The 21,892-nt window shown below is 43.2% G+C and overlaps 1 protein-coding gene across 1 annotated transcript in view; it reads left to right on the top strand.

The window, feature by feature from the left end:
- FBXO9 (F-box protein 9) overlaps positions 1–21,483 on the top strand; it is an 88,666-nt gene extending 67,183 nt beyond the window's left edge. The window contains exons 11-13 of the mRNA XM_075340308.1: positions 11,118–11,211; positions 11,723–11,877; positions 17,027–21,483. Coding sequence (XP_075196423.1) covers positions 11,118–11,211; positions 11,723–11,877; positions 17,027–17,135 — 358 coding nt within the window. The 3' untranslated portion in view covers positions 17,136–21,483. The remainder of the gene's footprint in view (positions 1–11,117; positions 11,212–11,722; positions 11,878–17,026) is intronic.
- Positions 21,484–21,892: the final 409 nt, after the last annotated feature.

The raw sequence follows: 21,892 nt of genomic DNA, 5'->3' as shown, positions 1-21,892 counted from the left end.
GGCTTACCCTCCTTGTGGAGTGTGTCAATGACTGCCTTCTGGACATCTGTCAAGTCAGTCATGATTGTGTAAGCTACTGAACCAGACTAAGGGACCATGTTAAAAGCATTGGAAGCCTTTGCAGGTGTTTTGTGTTAATCTAATTTTTTTGAGATAATGACTTTTGGGTTTTTATTGGCTGTAAGCCATAATCATCATATTAACAGAAGTACTTGAAATAGATCACTCTGTTTGCAATGACTCTATATAATATATACAAGAAAAATCCAGGGGAAAAAATGTATTGAAAAAGTTTTTCTTCAATTAAAAAATAGTCTTTATTATACAAATTTTAAAATCCAATGTTCCACAGTCTGGGGCAGATAAAGAGGTGTTAGTCACACAGTACTACGCATTTCAGCGTTGTTGCACACCTTCTTCCATGTCGTCCAGACTAAACTACAAGGAAGGTTCCCCAGTTTGTGTCCAGATATTGTGATCCCCTTGCGATCGAGTCCAATGCTCTGGCAATTTCCTGGTCACAGTTCTCCCTTAAGTACCTATTTCCTCCTTTACCACTTTTTCAGGCTGGTCAACAATATCAAGGCAGGAGTACTCATCATACTTCTCGCTCCAGACTGGCCCAGGAGACCTTGGTATACAGAGCTAGTCCACCTCCTCTCAGATGTCCCGTGGAAACTCCTTGACGTTGCAGATCTCCTTTTGCAGGATAACCTGCACTAGAATTTTCAGTCGCTCAATTTAGCACCGTGGCTGTCAAAACTACAGTAGAGAGCCTTCTTCCTCTCGCATATCACATCGCACATGGCCGCCTTCTGCTGGTGTAAAATCAACTAAACAACTCCCATTGTCTTCTCCTTACCTTCCCTGCTGTCCTTTCTGCAGTTGGGTCTTGATTTGGGCCTGTCCCTTAGCTTTGTCAAGGGTCAGGTCTCTGCGCTCTCCATCATCTTCCAGAGCAACCTTGCATCCTGTCCCCAGGTCAGAACCTTCCTTCAGGAGGTTGCACATTCTGCTCCACCTTACCGACCTCTAGTAGTAGAACCTTGGGATCTCCACCTTCCTCTCCTGGAAGGTTGCCTTAGTTGATCAGATGAGTGCCTGATCTCGCAGCCCTCTCATGCTGCTCCCCCTACCCAGTGTTTCAACAGGACAAGGTGGTTTTGCTTCTGAATTGCTCCTTTTTCCCTAAGGTGGTTTCTTCATTTCACCTTTAGAGGAAATTTGTCACCAAGTTTCTGCTAGCAGCATAATGTAGAGACAAAGACCCTGATTCCAGCAATGTCATTTACTAAGCTGTTTGTTGTCATTTTGATAAAATCAATGTTTTCTTTGTCGCTCCATTGGGAGACCCAGACAATTGGGTGTATAGCTTATGCCTCCGGAGGCCACACAAAGTATTACACTAAAAGTGTAAAGCCCCTCCCCTTCTGCCTATACACCCCCCGTGCATCACGGGCTCCTCAGTTTTTATGCTTTGTGCGAAGGAGGCTGACATCCACGCATAGCTCCACAGCTTAGTCAGCAGCAGCTGCTGACTAGGTCGGATGGAAGAAAAGAGGGCCCATAACAGGGCCCCCAGCATGCTCCCTTCTCACCCCACTGTGTCGGCGGTGCTGTTAAGGTTGAGGTACCCATTGCGGGTACACAGGCAGGAGCCACATGCTGTTTTCCTTCCCCATCCCTTAATGGGCTCTGGGTGAAGTGGGATCCTAATCGGTCTCCAGGCACAGGGACCGTGCTCCCTCCGCAGCCCCTGGGAATCTGCTGGATAGGAGCCGGGTATCGTCAGGGACAAGGCCCTGCTATAGTGAGGTACTCTGTGTCCCCGTGGGGACCGCGCATGGAGCGCTTGTGCCATACACATTACAGCACTGCTGGGTGTGTTAGTGCGCCGGGGACTACCGCGCATCGAGCGCTTGTGCCATACACATTGCAGCACTGCTGGGTGTGTTAGTGCGCCGGGGACTACCGCGCGGCCGCGCTTATTGCCGGCCGCGCTTATAACTTTAGTCCCCGGCTTCTGCGGCCTAGTGTCGTATATTCCCGCCCACAGGCCTGCCAGTCAGGGGAAGGGCGGGACGCTGCACAGATCGTCAGCGCTGAGGGCTGGAGCATACATTAGTATCCTCCTCCCTCCTCACTCAGTACACTGGGGCACTAGATTCCCGCACTTTTCTTGGGCACGCCCACGGTCCCCTCCTCCCCACAGAACGCCGGCAGCCATTCCTGTCAGCGATTCAGACGCTGGAGAGGAGAGACAACACAGGGAGACCCAGGCAGGGAATCTGGTGATCACACAACCGCTCTGAGCGGTCGGTAAGCAGCACCTGCGGTGCTGGCCCCACTGAGTGCCGAAGTGTATATATATATATATATAGGCTTATAGGCTATACATTTGCACTGTACGGTCGCTCTGTTGTTTTTTGGCTATATACCCTCCTGGATTGTTCTCAGAGGAGACAACAGCATGTCGTCCGCAAAAAGCAAGGGTGCCAAAGCACAGGCGTACTTTGCAACCTGTACCTCATGTGCGGCTATTCTACCGGCAGGTTCCACTGACCCTCATTGTGTGCAATGCTCGGCCCCTGTGGCACTTACTCAGCCGGAGCCTCTGCTACAGGTGGCCCAGGTGGAACCACCTGCTACCACTGTCCAGGTGACAGGGACGGAGTTTGCAGCTTTTGCTGACAAACTGTCTGAGAGTATGGATAAATGGTCTGCTAAAATACTAGAAGCCCTACAGTCCAGACCGGTGACTCAGGCCCCGGGCACTGTTCAATCTTTGACCCCTGGTCCCCCTCAATTGGAACAGCAAAGTGCCCCTGGGATGACCCATAGGTCCCAGGGTGAGGTCTCTGACACGGACCGCAGTCCCAGACCGCCTAAGCGGGCTCGCTGGGAAATTCCCTCCACCTCATCACACTGTTCAGGGTCTCAGCAGGAGGACTCTCTGGAGGATGAAGCGGAGGTAACAGATCAGGATTCTGATCCTGAAGCCGCTCTCAACCTAGATACACCTGAAGGTGACGCCGTAGTGAATGACCTTATAGCAACCATCAATCAGGTGTTGGATATTTCTCCCCCAGCTCCTACAATTGAGGAGTCAGCTTCTCAGGAGAAATTCCGTTTCAGGTTTCCCAAGCGTACATTGAATACGTTTCTGGATCACTCTGACTTCAGAGAGGCAGTCCAGAAAAACCGAGACTGTCCAGACAAGCGTTTTTCCAAGCGCCTTAAGGATACACGTTATCCCTTCCCCCCTGATGTTGTCAAGGGCTGGACTCAGTGTCCTAAGGTGGATCCTCCAATCTCCAGACTGGCGGCTAGATCCATAGTTGCAGTGGAAGATGGGGCTTCACTCAAAGATGCCACTGACAGACAGATGGAACTATGGTTGAAATCCATCTATGAAGCTATCGGCGCGTCGTTTGCTCCAGCATTCGCAGCCGTATGGGCACTCCAAGCTATCTCAGCTTGTCAGGCGCAGATTAATGCAGTAACACGTACATCTGCCCCGCAAGTGGTGTCCTTAACCACTCAGGCGTCGGCGTTTGCGTCCTACGCCATTAATGCTATCCTGGACTCTGCGAGCCGTACGGCGGTAGCATCCGCCAATTCGGTGGTAGTCCGCAGGGCCATGTGGCTACGTGAATGGAAGGCAGATTCTGCTTCCAAAAAGTTCTTAACCGGTTTGCCATTGTCTGGCAACCGCTTGTTTAGTGAGCGATTGGATGAAATCATTAAACAATCCAAGGGAAAGGACTCATCCTTACCCCAGTCCAGACCAAACAGACCTCAACCACGGAAGGTACAATCGAGGTTTTGGTCCTTTCGGACCGCGGGCAGGTCTCAATTCTCCTCGTCCAAACGGCCTCAGAAAGATCAGAGGAACTCCGATTCATGGCGGTCTAAGTCACGTCCTAAAAAGACCGCCGGAGGAACCGCTCCCAAAGCGGCCTCCTCATGACTTTCGGCCTCCTCAAACCGCATCCTCGGTCGGTGGCAGGCTCTCCCGCTTTTGCGACGCCTGGCTGCCACAGGTAAAAGACCGATGGGTGAGAGACATTCTATCTCACGGTTACAGGATAGAGTTCAGCTCTCGTCCTCCGACTCGTTTCTTCAGAACATCTCCGCCCCCCGAAAGAGCCGATGCTCTTCTGCAGGCGGTGTGCACTCTGAAGGCGGAAGGAGTGGTGATCCCTGTTCCTCTTCAGCAACGGGGTCACGGTTTTTACTCCAACCTGTTCGTGGTGCCAAAAAAGGACGGATCCTTCCGTCCTGTTCTGGACCTAAAACTGCTCAACAAGCATGTGAAAACCAGGCGGTTCCGGATGGAATCGCTCCGCTCCGTCATCGCCTCAATGTCCCAAGGAGATTTCCTAGCATCAATCGACATCAAGGATGCTTATCTCCACGTACCGATTGCACCAGAGCATCAGCGCTTCCTGCGTTTCGCCATAGGGGACGAACACCTTCAGTTCGTGGCACTGCCTTTTGGCCTGGCGACAGCCCCACGGGTCTTCACCAAGGTTATGGCAACAGTGGTGGCAATCCTACACTCTCAGGGACACTCGGTGATCCCTTACTTAGACTATCTACTTGTCAAGGCACCCTCTCAAGGGGCATGCCAACACAGCCTGAACATTGCTCTGGAGACTCTCCAGAGTTTCGGGTGGATCATCAACTTTCCAAAGTCAAATCTGACACCGGCCCAATCACTGACATATCTTGGCATGGAGTTTCATACTCTCTCAGCGATAGTGAAGCTTCCGCTGAACAAACAGCGTTCACTACAGACAGGGGTGCAATCTCTCCTTCAAGGCCAGTCACACCCCATGAGGCGCCTCATGCACTTCCTAGGGAAGATGGTAGCAGCAATGGAGGCAGTTCCTTTTGCGCAGTTTCACCTGCGCCCACTTCAATGGAACATTCTCCGCAAATGGGACAGGAAGTCGACGTCCCTCGACAGGAACGTCTCCCTTTCTCGGGCAGCCAAGGCTTCCCTTCAGTGGTGGCTTCTCCCCACTCCTCTGTCGAAGGGGAAATCCTTCCTGCCCCCATCCTGGGCGGTGGTCACGACAGACGCGAGCCTGTCTGGGTGGGGAGCGGTTTTTCTCCACCACAGGGCTCAGGGTACTTGGACTCAGACAGAGTCCTCCCTTCAGATCAATGTTCTGGAGATAAGGGCAGTGTATCTTGCCCTAAAGGCGTTCCAGCCGTGGCTGGAAGGCAAACAGATCCGAATTCAGTCGGACAACTCCACAGCGGTGGCATACATCAACCACCAAGGCGGGACACGCAGTCGGCAAGCCTTCCAGGAAGTCCGGCGGATTCTGCTGTGGGTGGAAGCCACAGCCTCCACCATATCCGCGGTTCACATCCCGGGCGTAGAAAACTGGGAAGCAGACTTTCAGTCGCCAGGGCATGGACGCAGGGGAATGGTCCCTTCACCCGGACGTGTTTCAGGAGATCTGTTGCCGCTGGGGCATGCCGGACGTCGACCTAATGGCGTCCCGGCACAACAACAAGGTCCCGACATTCATGGCACGGTCTCAAGATCACAGAGCTCTGGCGGCAGACGCCTTAGTTAAGGATTGGTCGCAGTTTCAACTCCCTTATGTGTTTCCTCCTCTGGCACTGTTGCCCAGAGTGTTACGCAAGATCAGGGCCGACTGCCGCCGCGCCATCCTCGTCGCTCCAGACTGGCCGAGGAGGTCGTGGTACCCGGATCTGTGGCATCTCACGGTCGGCCAACCGTGGGCACTACCAGACCGACCAGACTTGCTGTCTCAAGGGCCGTTTTTCCATCTGAATTCTGCGGCCCTCAACCTGACTGTGTGGCCATTGAGTCCTGGATCCTAGCGTCTTCAGGGTTATCTCAAGAGGTCATTGCCACTATGAGACAGGCTAGGAAACCAACGTCCGCCAAGATCTACCACAGGACGTGGAAGATATTCCTGTCGTGGTGCTCTGCTCAGGGTTTTTCTCCCTGGCCATTTACCTTGCCCACTTTCCTGTCCTTCCTTCAATCCGGATTGGAAAAGGGTTTGTCGCTCGGCTCCCTTAAGGGACAAGTCTCTGCGCTCTCTGTGTTTTTTCAGAAGCGCCTAGCCAGACTTCCACAGGTACGCACGTTCCTGCAGGGGGTTTGTCACATCGTCCCTCCGTACAAGCGTCCGTTAGAACCCTGGGATCTGAACAGGGTGCTGATGGCTCTTCAGAAACCACCGTTCGAGCCAATGAGGGATATCTCTCTCTCACGCCTTTCGCAGAAAGTGGTCTTCCTAGTAGCAGTCACTTCACTTCGGAGAGTGTCTGAGCTAGCAGCATTGTCGTGCAAAGCCCCTTTCCTGGTGTTTCACCAGGACAAGGTGGTTCTGCGTCCGGTTCCGGAATTTCTCCCTAAGGTGGTATCCCCCTTTCATCTCAATCAGGATATCTCCTTACCCTCTTTTTGTCCTCATCCAGTTCACCAATGTGAAAAGGATTTGCACTTGTTAGATCTGGTGAGAGCACTCAGATTCTACGTTTCTCGTACGGCGCCCCTGCGCCGCTCGGATGCACTCTTTGTCCTTGTCGCTGGCCAGCGCAAAGGGTCACAAGCTTCCAAATCAACCCTGGCTCGGTGGATCAAGGAACCAATTCTCGAAGCTTATCGTTCCTCGGGGCTTCCGGTTCCCTCAGGGCTGAAGGCCCATTCTACCAGGGCCGTGGGAGCGTCCTGGGCCTTGCGGCACCAGGCTACGGCTCAGCAGGTGTGTCAGGCAGCTACCTGGTCGAGCCTGCACACTTTCACGAAACACTATCAGGCGCATACCTATGCTTCGGCAGATGCCAGCCTAGGTAGGCGAGTCCTTCAGGCGGCGGTTGCCCACCTGTAGGACGGAGCCGTTTACGGATCTATTACGAGGTATTATTTTACCCACCCAGGGACTGCTTTTGGACGTCCCAATTGTCTGGGTCTCCCAATGGAGCGACAAAGAAGGGAATTTTGTTTACTTACCGTAAATTCCTTTTCTTCTAGCTCCAATTGGGAGACCCAGCACCCGCCCCTGTTCCCTTCGGGCTGTTGTTCTTTGTGTACACATGTTGTTCATGTTGAATGGTTTCAGTTCTCCGATATTCCTTCGGATTGAATTTATTTTAAACCAATTTATAATCTTTTCCTCCTTCTTGCTTTTGCACCAAAACTGAGGAGCCCGTGATGCACTGGGGGTGTATAGGCAGAAGGGGAGGGGCTTTACACTTTTAGTGTAATACTTTGTGTGGCCTCCGGAGGCATAAGCTATACACCCAATTGTCTGGGTCTCCCAATTGGAGCTAGAAGAAAAGGAATTTACGGTAAGTAAACAAAATTCCCTTCTTCTCTGCTGCAGATCTAGCAGTTATACACAGCTCATGAATATGTTGGACTACCTGGCAGTAGTCCTCTAATAATAATCCACTGCTGATTAATCCGTGATTTTATCAAAACTACACTAAGCAGCCCAGTAAGTGACACACCACTGGAACGATGATATCTGCCCCTACTTTATGGTGCTCTCAGGCTAGGTATTAAAAACCTGGTGACAGATTCCCTTTAATAAAGAAATTGTGCGCCTTCGTTCTGCCAGTCTCCTTCTCACCATCTAGAGTGGTTGCTACATAATCTGGACCTTGTGAGAGCACTACACCTTTACATCGCCAAGATGGCATCTTTTCAGATGAACCGATTCTTTCTTTGTGATTCTAGACAGTCATTGCAGAAAACTTCTCGCCTCCGGATCCACCATTGCCCGCTGCATCCACTCTGCCATCTTGGAAGCCTACCGGATAAACGACAAAGCGGGCCCACTCAAGGTCACATCTCACTCCGCTCAGGCAGGGAGAGCCTCCTGGATTGTCTGCCATCAGGCCCCTGTCTCGCATCTATGGAAGGCTGCTCCTGGTTTTCCAATCATACCTTCGCAAAATTCTACAGCGTTCACACCTACGCCTTGTCAGTTGCGAGCCTCAGTAGAAGGGTCCTGCAAATTGCAGTGGTCCAAGCTCAGACTTGAGGGTATTATCCTATACCCACCTTTTGGGATTGTTTTAGGACATCCCATGATTTAAGGTGTCCAGAAATATATAGATAAGATTTTGTGTACTCGCCACAATATCTCTTTCTTCATTGGGGGACACAACACAGCACAAAATTACGTTATTAGTTGATTTTGTTTAACTACATTACTTTAATGTGTTCTTACCTTGCTGTTGCTTCTTTTACTGCTTTCTAAATATCGCCGTGCCAGTTAATGGGTGCACCCAACTGGGGAGGAACTAAACTTTTTTTTTTGCATTGTCAGCCTCCTAATGGCAGCAGCATACACCCATGGTCTTCTGTGTCCCTCTATGAAGTCTCCAAGAAAGAGATTTTACAGTGATTACCTAAAACCTTATTCCCATTTTTCCATCTGTACTTGACAATACACGTACATGCTTGGGTTGGAAAGTTTTTATGCATATATAATTAGTAATGGATTGAAATTAATGATTACCAGTCTTCACTCCTGATGGGACAAGTCAGATTACTTGAAATCAAGCCAATCTGAACTTTTAGATTATGTTTACGTGTCCAGTAATCATCCGTAACGGCTCCAGCAGCAATACATTGACAACGAAAAATTGTGCAGACAAAACCTTTGTCCAGCTAAAGAACAAACCCCCCTGATTTCTAATAGATCAGTTTTTTTCAGCATTGAAGTCTGTGAAAAACAGATCCATTAAATAGCCATCCATTTTTTTTTTATTATTTTTTTTATTATTTATTTGTTTACTTCATCAGTTTCAAATGGATGGCTAGTTAACAAATCAGCTTTCCACATAATTCAATTTTAACCCCTTAACAACCGCGGGCAGTAAAATTACATCCTAGCGGTCAGTGTTAATCTTCCCCAGCTGCTGCCGGGGAAGATCGGCGCATAGCTCAGCTGATTTATACAGCTGACGTGTGCCTGCCATGCACTAGTGGAATCGTTATCCACCCATGCCTTTTACCCCCTTAAATAGCGCTGTCAATAAGTATAAGCGCCATTATAACCGCGATCACGCTGAAACTTAACTTACAGGCAGATACTGGAAATCACGTGACATGATCACGCGGATCCGGTGGTTGTCATGGTAGCACAGGGTCATGTGATGACTCCTGTGCTCACATGACTAAGGTCCTGTAAACAAACAGCCGAGTACTGGCTGTTACAAGAGGTTATCCCTTCTCCCGGTCTGAGCGATGCAGCTTTGATCGGAAGAAATTAATGAGCGATCAGACTGCTGATCGTTATAGTCCCCTAGGGGACCTAGTTAAATAAAAAAAAAAAAAGTTTTAAAAATTAAAATAAACCCTAAGTTCAAATCAACCCCCTTTCGCCCCATTGAAAATTAAAGGGTTAAAAAAAATAAAAAATATACACACATTTGGTATCGCTGTGTTCAGAAATGCCCAATCTATCAAAATATAAAATAATTTAATCTCATCGGTAAACAGCGTAGCGGCAAAAAAAATTCCAAACGCCAAAATTACGTTTTTGGTCGCCACAAATTTTGCACTAAATGCAATAACAGGCGATCAAATTGTACCATCCGCGTAAAAATGGTACCATTTTTAAAAACGTCAGCTCGAGACGCAAAAAATAAGCCCTCACTGAGCCATAGATCCCAAAAAAATGAGACCGCTATGGGTCGCGGAAAATGGTGCGAAACATACGCCACTTTTTTCGGACAAACCTTTTGATTTTTTAACCCCTTAGTTAAAAGTAAACGTATTCATGTTTAGTGTCTATGAACTCGCACCGAGCTGAGGCATCACAGTGACCCATGAGTTTTACCATATATTGAACACTGAATAAAATATCTCAAAAACAATAGTGCAATCGCACTTTTTCTTGCAATTTTTCTGCATTTTGAATTTTTTTGCCATTTTCCAGTACACTATATGGTAAAACTCTTGGTTTCATTTAAAAGTACAGCTCGTTCTGCAAAAAAAACAAGCCCTCACATGACCATATTGACTGAAAAATAAAAAAGTTACTTCTCTCGGAAAAAAAAAAAAACGGGAAGCACAAAATCGGCCGGTCCTGAAGGGGTTAACCCCATCACCACCTGACGATTTTCCATTTTTAATTTGAAAGTTTTCCTTCCCTTCTTCAAAGAGCCATAACTTTTTTTTTTTTTATTTTTACACCAACAATGCTGTATGAGGACTTGGTTTTTGCAGGACGATTTGTACTTTTGAATGAAACCATTAATTTCACTATAAGGCTATGTGCCCATGTTGTGTTGTGTCCCTGCATGAATTTCTGCAGCGATTTGAACGGCACATGTGCGCTTCAAATCGCTGCTTAAATACTACGTAATGAATGCAGTGAAAGCCGATTTTCATGCGGTCTGGATGCAGCCCCTACCATAGACAGAGCGGGACCTGCATCCAAAGTGCACGGAATAAGTGACATGTTGCTTTTTAGAACGCAGCGCTTTGACAGCATGCAAATCGTTGCGTCCTAAAATGCAACGTGTGCATGGATTATGCAAAATCTTCATAGATTGTGCTGGGGACGCAGGACACATGCAGTTACGCTGCATGCAATACGCACACGTGGGCACAGCGCCTAAAAGGGAAAACAAATTGCAAAAAAAAAAGTGCAATTCAGATCAGCCGACACTTGCAGGGAAAGATGCAGGCTTACTATGCAAACCTGCAAAAAAAGGCAGGGTCAAGAGGTTTAAAAAAAAAAAAGAATCCAGTTGAAATCAGTTTTGTTTTTTTGTAGCCGGACAAAAGTTGGAAGCACAACTTTTTTGCAAATGCATTGCTACTAGATCCATTCTAACAAATGAGTACTGGACATGTGAACATAGCCTTACCCTGATGGAGTTGTATTTTTCCAAAGTCTTTTGTATAAAGTGCCTGTTTTGTAATGGCTCTTATCCCATGAACAGTTGTCGGTAATTTGTACAAGCATGTCATTTCAAATCCTTTAATTTACACTTGCTCAAAAGTGTTGTCTGTTTCTACGCTCCGTACACTTGGGTGTTGTAGCCCTGTACATCAGCAGAGATCAGCATGCAGATGCTAAATTCTTTTTCAAATTCCACAGAACTGATTCAATGTTGCTCGGCCATTACCGTCTGTCACAAGATACAGATAACCAAACCAAAGTTTTTGCAGTAATAACCAACAAGAAGGAGGAGGTATGTATCTTTATTACTAGTAATATTTTCACTAAAGGTTGGAGGTCAGAAATCTGTCATTTATTAACAGCCTTTTAATATCATTATTTCTATTCTTGCTTATTTGTGTCAAAATATATATAATCTGTAAAAACAAGTAATTACCAAATGACAACCTCTTTAATGGCTGTATATTTGTTTTTGCACTGTGTTGTGTCAGTGAATAGTCTTCATTAACAGCTTGTACCACATTGCTGCTGTAAAGTCTGTTCCACTTCTTTATAGATGGATCCAATAGAAAAGTGTGACCGCATAAACTGAGATTTTAGAGAGAGAGGAGCGCGCCTATTAGCAGACAGCATCACTGTAGAGAACGCACAACATTAGCTCTGGAGAAGTGGGGGGAGATCTCACACCCATGCAGCATTTGCGTGTGTCAACATAGTGCAGATTTTTTAGGGTCTATGTGAGCAGTATGTCCATTGAATGCACCTTTTGAACATTTACACATTTCACATTCTATTTGACATAGAAATCAGCTGAGTACCAAAAGTATCGCTTTTTCCGTCGTGGGCCAGTACAGGAAACAGATCGCAGCTTTCACGTTGGACTTCAGCTATGCTCATCTGGCCGTTACAGATTCAACAAGTTGGTTTGGATTCATCATTCATGTCATATAACTTACAAGTGAGTTTATTTTAGAAAAAAGTTTCAAGAACTTATGTGGGCTAGAAGGCTAGACATTTCTTAACTAGGTTTTTTGATATCCATATCAAAATCAAAAAACCTCCAAAATGCCTGTGATGTTAAGTAAAACCAAAAAATAAGCTTGAACATATATTTGTACAAGTGCAATGATTAGGTGCACATTCACACTTAAGCCATTTAACCCCTTCACGACCATGGACGGATCTTTCCGTCATGAATCGTGTCCCGGTAAGCCCCGCCCCCTGCCGCAAGCAGGTGGCGTGGATCGGCACACATATCAGCTGTTTTCAACAGCTGACATGTGCGCCTACATGTTCCGTGTGGAATCGCATTAACATTAACCCCTTAGATCTCGCTGCCAAAGTCTGGCAGCGAGATCTATATGCGCGCGGCCATGTTTTCTACTTACCGCCGCCCCCATCGGAAGTCACGTGAGTGATCACGTGACGTTCGGTGGTGACCCTGTGCTACGATGGCAATGTGATGACGCCTGCTGCTATGAAGTTTCACTTTCCTTTTTCCTCGGCACGGAGCAGAGGAAAAAAGAAAGTGACTATTTCTGCTGTTTACAGCGGTATAGCTGTGATCAGCAGATAGCGATCAGCGATCGGATTGCTGATCGCTATAGCCCCCTAGGGGGACTAGTAAAATAAAATAAAAAAAGTAAAAAAAAAGTTTTAAAAAAATTAAAAAAAAAACCTAAAAGTTCAAATCACCCCCCTTTCCCCCCATTGAAAATTAAAGGGTTAAGAAAAAAATAAATATACACATATTTGGTATCGCCGCGTTCAGAAATGCCCGATCTATCAAAATATAAAATCAATTAATCTGATTGGTAAACGGCGTAGTGGCAAAAAAATTCCAAACGCCAAAATTACGTTTTTTGGTCGCCGCAAGTTTTACGCAAAATGCAATAACAGGCGATCAAAACGTAGCATCTGCGCAAAAATGCTACCATTAGAAACATCAGCTTGAGACGCAAAAAATAAGCCGTCACTGAGCCATAGATCCCAAAAAATGAGAACTGTACGGGTTTTGGAAAATGGCGCAAAACGTACGCCATTTTTATTGGACAAGCTTGTGAATTTTTTTTAACCCCTTAGATACAAGTAAACCTATACATGCTTGGTGTCTACAAACTCGCACCAACCTGAGGCATCATACCGACACATTATGACTGTAGTTATGCTACAATTTCTGGTGACTGACCATCACCATACCATGCACGCCTGATTTTGGTTTGCAATGTATTCCTCCTGTTGGTAGCTGTTCAGATTCAGTTACCTCACCCCTTTCCACAGGCAATGCTAATTAAGCACCATTCTTGGATCTCGTCCGCCTTTATCAATGGTTGCTGTCTGGCACTGGGAGGGTCAGTTCTGATATAGTCCTGGTATGTGTAGAGCTTGCGCCACATGCTGGGACCTGGGCTGGTCTCTATCCACAATTGCCTTTTTTGCAACATGGAAGCGGCTATATACAGGTTACAGGTATGTGTGCTCCATTATGGTTCTGCTTTTAACTTTATCTAGGAGGCCGCATGGCACATGAAATACGTAATATAGGTTAGGACCCCCCTATTGAGATTTGCCCTGACGTTGGCAGGGGTGGCTCAAAGAATTGATCACTTATTTGCTAAAAATCTCATTTTTTTTATTATAGTACAGTTGGAATAAATCTGTGAATTTTCACTTTTTATATGATGCATGCCAATTTCAGATCATGCTGGCTCCTTTTTCACACATCAGTTTTACCATATAGTGAACACCGTGAATAAAAGATCCCAAAAACTATTGTGCCATCATACTTTTTTTGCAATTTTTCCACACTTGGAATTTTTTTGCTGCTTTCCAGTACACCATATGGTAAAACTTATGGTTTCATTTAAAAGTACAACTTGTCCCACAAAAAACAAGCCCTCATATGGCAAGATTGACAGAAAAATAAAAAAGTTACGGCTCTCGGAAGAAGGGGAGCAAAAAACAAAAACGGAAAGTGCCCCGGGGCTGAAGGGGTTAACAGTCAAAACCTAGGGCAAAAAAACAAAATGAGCAAATACCTTGTTGTAAGTAACTAAATAGTAAATGTAAATGACATAAGTTACTTGATCCATTTTTGATCAAAATAATGTAAAAGCCATTTCACCGTGACAAGAGCTAAACATTTCTTGTACAACCCATTTTAGATCTTCACATCAAAGAATCCACTTTACTTTAATTTCTTTAATTAGGATTTATATTATTTTTATATTTTACCTTTTACTTTTGGGCAACTTTCCTTTTTATGGGGCATATAAGAAAATACTATACTTTTTAAGGGGGTTCTTCAGGAATAAAATAAAATTAAATAACTACAGGAAATGTAATTATGAATAAATTCCTAAATATATTTAATCAGAAAACCACAATCATTTTGTCTATAACTGTAATCACTTCGAAGTTAAACTGGTTGCATAACTGACCGGAACCTATCTTGTAATGTTAGGACAGGTGCCTGTGAGCATGTACAGTAGAAAGCTCCGCCCTCCTTCATCTGTTGAAGGATGTGCCCCCCCTAATACCACTGGAGATATCAGAGGTGCTGAGTTAATAAGAGGCCACTGAAACATCTGTGTGCCCTTTCTGTCTGAATAACAGACAGTGTATCTAAACCACAGTTAACGTCCACGTTTGGCATTCTTTTAGTGAGGAGAGCCCTCTTAATGTTTGGGATGCTTGTCTCCAGAAGCACGTGCTGGGCACAATGTACAGGCACTTGCATGTACTGGGCATTACAAGGGCTGATTTGCAATTTTTAATTCTGTAACATTCACTGTTTGACTCCATGGGTGTTTTCCAGAGACAAAATCGTCACTACACTTCTTGATTAATTCCTAGAGGGGTGTCAGTTGCAAAATGTGGTAATTTCATGGGATTTCTGATTCCCTGACACTTAGGGACTCTGGAAATGGAGTCTGCAAACTATTCTAGTAAAATATGTGCTCCAAAAGTCAAATAATACTCTTTCTTTCCTGAACCCTGCCGTGTGGTCAAATTGTCACATGTTTGGTATTGCTGCTTTCAGGAGAAATTATGTAACACATTATGGGGCTATTTTTACCTGTTCCCTTGTAAAAATGGGAAATCTGCTGTTAAAATAAAATTTTTAGTGGTAAAAATGTAATTATTTTTTCTTCACTGCCCAATAGTATAAAAGTTTGTGACACACCTGCACACCTGTGCGTGTCAATAAACTCACTGCACCCCCAGATGTGTTAATTGAAGGGTAAAATTTGTAAAATGGGGTCACTTGTGGGGATTTTTGCTGTTCTGGCACTTCAGGGGCTTTGCCATTGTGACATGGCACCCGCAGATCATGCCAGCAAATTCTGAAGTCTAATATGGTGCTCCTTCCCTTCTGAGCTTTGCACTGTGCATCAGATGTAGATTTTGACCAAATATGGGGTATTGGGAACTCAGGAAAAAATGGACCATACAATTTGTTACACATTTTCTCCTATTACCTTTATTGAGAATTGCAGAAACAAAATTGGAAGATAGGAGTGCAAAAATACGGTCTTAGATGATCAAATGGGAGTGCTCACCTTGTAACGTTGTGCTAGTCACATTTCACTATAGACGTTTGTATGTAATGACTGCTACAGCCCAACGTGGAATAGAGGATAACAGTTAGTTAGATAGGGATGATTGCCGCGCTGCCAGGTGGAGGAGACAGTTAATTGGTCATCAAAGTGATTTATTTCAACACATTTCAGAGGGAACCCCTTTCTTTCTTCAGGAAAAATCACAACAGGAATTTTGTTAAGAACCTGGGGGCTCAAGGTGCTCATGAAACAGTTAAATTCCTTGAGGGGTCTAGTTTCCAAAATGGGGTCATTTGTGGGGCGTTTCCACTGTTTAAGCACATCAGGGGCGCTAAAAACTCGACATGAAGTGCGCTAATTTTTCCAGCCAATTTTGCATTCAAAACTTAAATGGCGCTCCTTCAGTTCTGAGCCTTGCTGTGCACCCACAGATTGGTTTTCCACCACATATGGGGCATCAGCGTACTCAGGAAAAATTGCACAACAAATTTTGGGATCCATTTTGTTACCCTTGTGAAAATGAAAAAATTAGGATTAAAGCAACATTTTTGTGGTCAAAAATGTATTTTTTTCATTTTCAATGCTCAATATCATAAAATTCTATGAAGCATCTGGGGGTACAAAATACTCACCACACTTCTTGATAAATTCTTTGGGGGTCTGGTTTCCAAAATGGGGTCACTTGTGGGAGGTTTCCACTGTTTAGGCACATCAAGGGCTCTGCAAATACGAAATGGCGTCCGCAGTCTATTTCAGCCAATTTTCTGTTTCAAAATTGTATGGTGCATTTTTTTTATTGTTACCCTTGTGAAAATGCAAAATTTGGGGCTAAAGTAACATTGCTTTTTCCCACAAAGTTCATTTTTTTTCCATTCATATTACTTTAGTGTCTATAAGTCAGGGGTTAATATAAACGACTTGGATGTGGTTTTGAGCAGTGTGAGGGGTGCAGATTTTAGAATGGTGTCACTTTTGGGTATTTTCTGTCACATAAGCCTCTCAAAGTCATTTCAAATGTGATGTGATCCGTAAAAGAAAAAATGGTTTTGTAAATCTTGTTGAAAAAATGAGAAATTGCTGATTTAATTTTGATCCCTTCTAACTTCCTGACAAAAAAGTTGTGTTTTCAAGCATGGTGCTGATATAAAGTACACATAAATGTTAACTATTTTGTGACATAACTCTATGGATTAATGGCATAAAAAAAAATAATCAAAATTTGATAAAGTTTTAAAACTTTTTACCAAATTTCCGATATTTTCACAAATAAATGCAAAAAAATATTGTCCTAAATTTACCACTGTCATAAAGTACAATATGTCATAAAAAAACAATCTCAAAGTCACTTGGGATCTGTTGAAGTGATTCAGAGTTATTACATCATAAAGTTACACTGGTCAAAATTGAAAAAATGGCCTGGTCAGGAAGGAGAAATCAGGCTTGTGGGTTAAGGGATGAAGACTGTCAAATCTGTTTACACAGTCTAAAAATCTGCCTTTCCATTTGTTTCTTTCTATTACTTAGCCCTTATTGTTTCTCTTGCAGGTCCACTGGGGAGACGGTGGTCACAGCTTTTGACATTGATAAAATGTACACGCCACTGTTCTTTGCTCGTGTGAAGAGCTTCACTGCTGTATCGGAGAGACCTCTCTAGGGTCTTTCTTTTCATTTCTTGCATGATACATCTGGATAAAAACAAAGCAATGAAACATTCGGTATACATTGTGTGAAGTTCTGCTACAGATAAGCTGGGATTTTGTTCTTAAGGCATGTAGGGCAGACTTGCTTCTGTAAATTGGCATTATAGTTTAATTGAAAATATGAGAGAAAAAATGATTTAGTAGCCACTTTTATATTTTTATTTTTTTTTTATCCTGTTTTCTATTGATTATTCAGAGTTTTTATTACCATGGTCAGCAACTCTGCATTGATGGAATAATGGATACACCTTGCTTAAAACTAGAAGTCCCAGAGAGGGGTCATTTAACATTTCTACCTTTTGGAACCCAGAGACTGGTCGAATGACCTGAAGGATTTTAGTGAACATCCTATAATCACAGTCTTTTGTTCTGTAATTAAGGCCATTACTGTCGCACCACAGGAGGTTGTTATTTTCCATTGAGTTTAGCCATTTAGTTTCTAGTTAGTTCTATTCAATTTGGACTAAGGGTCATTTGACCCTCTTTCGGGACTTCAGGGGGGAGCTCGAAATTTCTGGGACTTCTAGTGTTAAAGGTATCTTCCGGTCTCAACATAAACTGCTGCAGTCACTCCATCTAACTAAAGATTGTCGAATTGTGACAGTGTGCGCACTGTCAAGATTCGCTTCTATTTTATGCTGGAGCTGGTAATCATGTGACTGCAATTATGCTACTGGAATAGGATCTTATTTGCTTCTCTCAAAGCGGATGAGCAGCTACTCAGCATTTCACTGCATGTATGCAAATCTCATACTTGCGTTCAAATGAACGCTCGATAGAGCTGGAAATTAGAGGGGGATACTGACCAGGTGCATATTGCACACTGTAACGATTCAGCAATCTGCAGTAACATTGAGGACTGCAGAAATTTATACTGAGCCCAGAGAAAACTTTTTAAAGGGGTAATTTTTTTTTTCGATTCAAATTTGCTTACTGGCTGTTATTGCTTGAAAATAGGTACACTAGTGCCTTCCTTTCCTAGTCTTTGATTTCTTGGCATCAGTAGTGATGACCGTGAACTGCACAAGACGAGTGGTTGGAATCAGTGGTCTGTTTTGTAGAAGGTATATCACCACTTTTTTTTGCCTGAAACAAAGACTAGTGGGAACTGCAGTAATTCTTAGTTTATTGTATAGTTTTACCAGCCTGTGGGCTAATGTGCCCAGAAAACAGGATAACTTTTTTAACAATTGCTGATCTAATAGGCCTCTTCATGGTACTACCAAAAATTAAATTACTTTATTCAAATACGTAGAGAACTATACATTTTATAAAATGAGTAATGTTAAACATGGTGGTGGTTATGAACTTTTACCATTATGTCACATAAGCACTATTAATTCGAGATGTGTGCAATATTCACATTAGGAGACTCACAAAACAATCATGGTCTTTTATATATTTTTACTTTGAAATTACTTAGATCTCGGATCATTAATATAATTTCTATAGGCCTTTTGTGCTAAAGGTGTTTTGTTTTTTTTTTCAAATGAGCACTTATTTGTCATGGAGAGAATGTATGATGATATTGTTCGTCCAAGTGGTTATTATGAATAAACACACAGAATGAACATTGTATAGGCATTGCCTTGCTTCCTTAAAGGGTATGTCCACCTTTCAATACTATTTTACAGTTCCATCTTCCATGATCTATTCTAAAATAATTCCTTGTTAGTTAACGTTCTGTGTAGACATTTAACCATCAGGAGTTTAGTCTTTAACAAACAAGTAATGTACTTAAATCTGATGCAGAAAAAATGTGGTGCAGGTATCCATACAGAGTTGGATGTGCTATGTAAAAGCATATATATTGTGTAGGGGTTTATCCAGCTGTCCACAGGGTGTTCCTCCAGAGAAAACGCAGCCAGAAGTGTTTTAACTTTAACCAAGTCCTTTTTGTTATGAATTGAAGTGTTTCAGTTGGAATGAAAAATGGCAACGTTTCTTATATTTATAGAGTAGTAAAAGGCAAGTAGCTACAGCTCTCATGGTCAGTCTTTGGGTGCTTTTGATGTATATTTTAAAATAAAAACAAGGAGTGACTTTTAAAAGGAGGTAAATGATAGCGTAAAGACACTGCTTCCATTTTTTTTTTTTAAGCTACTTCTAGTTTTGTCCTCAAAACTGCAGCACAATGGGTGCATTATGGAGTGACCTTTTATATGTCTTATGAAAAGCTCTTTTAGGGTAAAAAAAACAAACCCCAAAACCTGTTCAAAGATGTTGTCCTAACATAAAAAGAAACACGAACCCACCTACCAGACCTCCGTAGTTGCTTCCAGTATCCCTGATCAGCCTCCTGGCTACCTCCTCCGGTGGGTACCGTCAAGTCACTGCCAGAGCCAAACATCAGCTACTGATTGGCTGAAACAATCACATTCTGTTTGAGCCAAAAAAAATCCTAGCTTTCACTTCTGCTTGGGACAGAATGTGAAAATCCCTTTACCTTTCCATTTTGTTGTAGATTTTATACGACCTGATAGCTTATTCTGTACTATGAATACTAATGTTTTATTAGTTTTCTTCTGAGCCACATTTAACACTGGATCACACCTTGTTTACTCAATGGAATAAAGATATTGCATGTTACTTTTTTTTTTTTTAGGTATACATTCAAGTTTTAGAAATATTCAGCCAGAGTTGAATTCACCAGTCCATGCTTAGACCATAATGCCCAACTTGATGGAAAGGGAAGTCTCCTAACCCATATTATTAGACCCATAAATATCTCTCAAGCTGTTAGTCAGGTCAGGAGACTCATGGTCAGGCCAGGTATTCCAAGGATGGAACGTACTATACAAATAGGTGCATTTAGTCTAATCCACCAGGGAGATGGTGCTCATCTCATAATTGATCACCATGTATGCATCGGTGGCTTTTTGACAGCAAATTATATGAAGCCTTAAAATGTGTTGCATGCGCAAAGACTTACATAAGAACTGAATGTATACAACACGCATGGCAAGTATTTTTTTTCTATAGTTTATAATATGAAAATAAAATCTTTTAAAAAAAACGTAACCAGGTAAAACTAGAAATGGCTAGATTACTGTAGGAGCAACATTATTTGTACCTCACTGGTGTCTGCTTGATGTCAACAAGAGGGAACTTCTGCATGGAGCTGGTGTGTACTCTCTGACAAATGGGTAGGATATTTGGCTTCATTTCACAACTATATGTGATAAATAATAAATATGAAGCATGATTACACACTCTATACAGTATTCTGGAATTTTATTAATGTATAAGCAACTGGAAGTAAATGTGCTTGAGATGTATACTCACAGCCCAACAGTATCACTTTATTGAGGACCTGTCACTTGCCATAAATGTCATTTTTACTCGGTGTAAATACAGCTGTTCTCCTGAATGTAGCTTTATTTCTCTCTTGGTTCTGTCTTGCCATTCCTGAGATATGGCCGCCTTTTACCTGGATTTAACGCTAATCTAGCAGAGTGGGCATTGTCCTCACTTTTCTTGACCACCACGTCTAGTTTGTATAATAAACCTAGGTTTGTGGGTAGCATAAACTGGACCATATTTCAGGAACGGAGATTCAGAGGAACATGAAATAAAGAATGCAAAATTCATGAGAAAAGTGGAATGTACTGTATAAAAATATGCATTCACGGCAAGTGACAGGTCTTTGCTAACATCTCACCTTTTATGTCTCTTTTGAGTAGCATCTGTTTATTTCATACACATTGGTTGTCATTTAGCTATTGAACATTGAAAGGCTGTAGCTTTTATTTTCTTGCCTATAGCAGTGACTGTCAAACACTGAGGCCTGCCTTAATTTTAGTTTGGGGTAACTTAATTTCTGTAATTAGAAATGTAAGGAGTGAGCAAATAAATGCATTACACATACATACCACTGGAAGCTAACACATGATGGAACTAAATACATAAAATAATTGTCTATAGATCAATGGCGTTATTAATTTGTGTCTCATTGTAATAAGTTCCCACTTTTCAACTGTATTAGACATTGCATAACCATAATTTTGCTCTTTTTCAGAGGGGGAAGTGAACCGACCACTCACTTCATCTTTTACAGGAAAATGATTGTACTCGTACACATGTAATTGTATCATATTGTTTTACAAGGGAAGGAAGATGCAATTTTAAAATTGTGTAGATGGTCAGGCAAAAATTTAGGACAGTGGAGCTCTGACCTGGAGCTGTTCTCGAATCTTCTTGGCGTGTCAACAAAGCATGCTTGTTATGCCGACCAAGTAAACCCTTCATTGTTGAAATGTTCTTTGATTGTCAGTTCTACAATAAATGATCTCTGAAAACCAATGAATTATTTTTTTAAGCGTTTGTATGCAATTTTCTAGTTGCCCTGTGGCAGGTTGGTTTCTCTTTATCTAAAGATAGTAATGCACAATAGTCGAAAGTGATTCAAATTGTACGATTTCAATCAAAATTGTCAGTTTCTAGGATATTATTATCATATAATTACATTAACCAATGTGAGGCAACGGCTACACAGAGCCAGTCCATTGAGGCAGTGACCCAGGTTATTGTTCACACCACAGCTTTCAGTGGGGATCCCAGAGACATTCTGCTGGTTCTGCTGGATTAAATGTGTTTCCCGGACATGAGCGAATTGAAAAACCCGAACTGAAGATTGACTTCCGTTCCACTACCAAACCTACAGAACTCTCCAAAAATAAAAGCCCAAACCGGTTTAATTAAATAAGATACT

This window comes from Anomaloglossus baeobatrachus, chromosome 3, assembly GCF_048569485.1.
Source record: "Anomaloglossus baeobatrachus isolate aAnoBae1 chromosome 3, aAnoBae1.hap1, whole genome shotgun sequence".
Lineage (NCBI taxonomy): Eukaryota > Metazoa > Chordata > Amphibia > Anura > Aromobatidae > Anomaloglossus > Anomaloglossus baeobatrachus.
The sequence above is the reverse complement of the archived record's forward strand: the minus strand, read 5'-3'. Positions and strand labels throughout refer to the sequence as shown.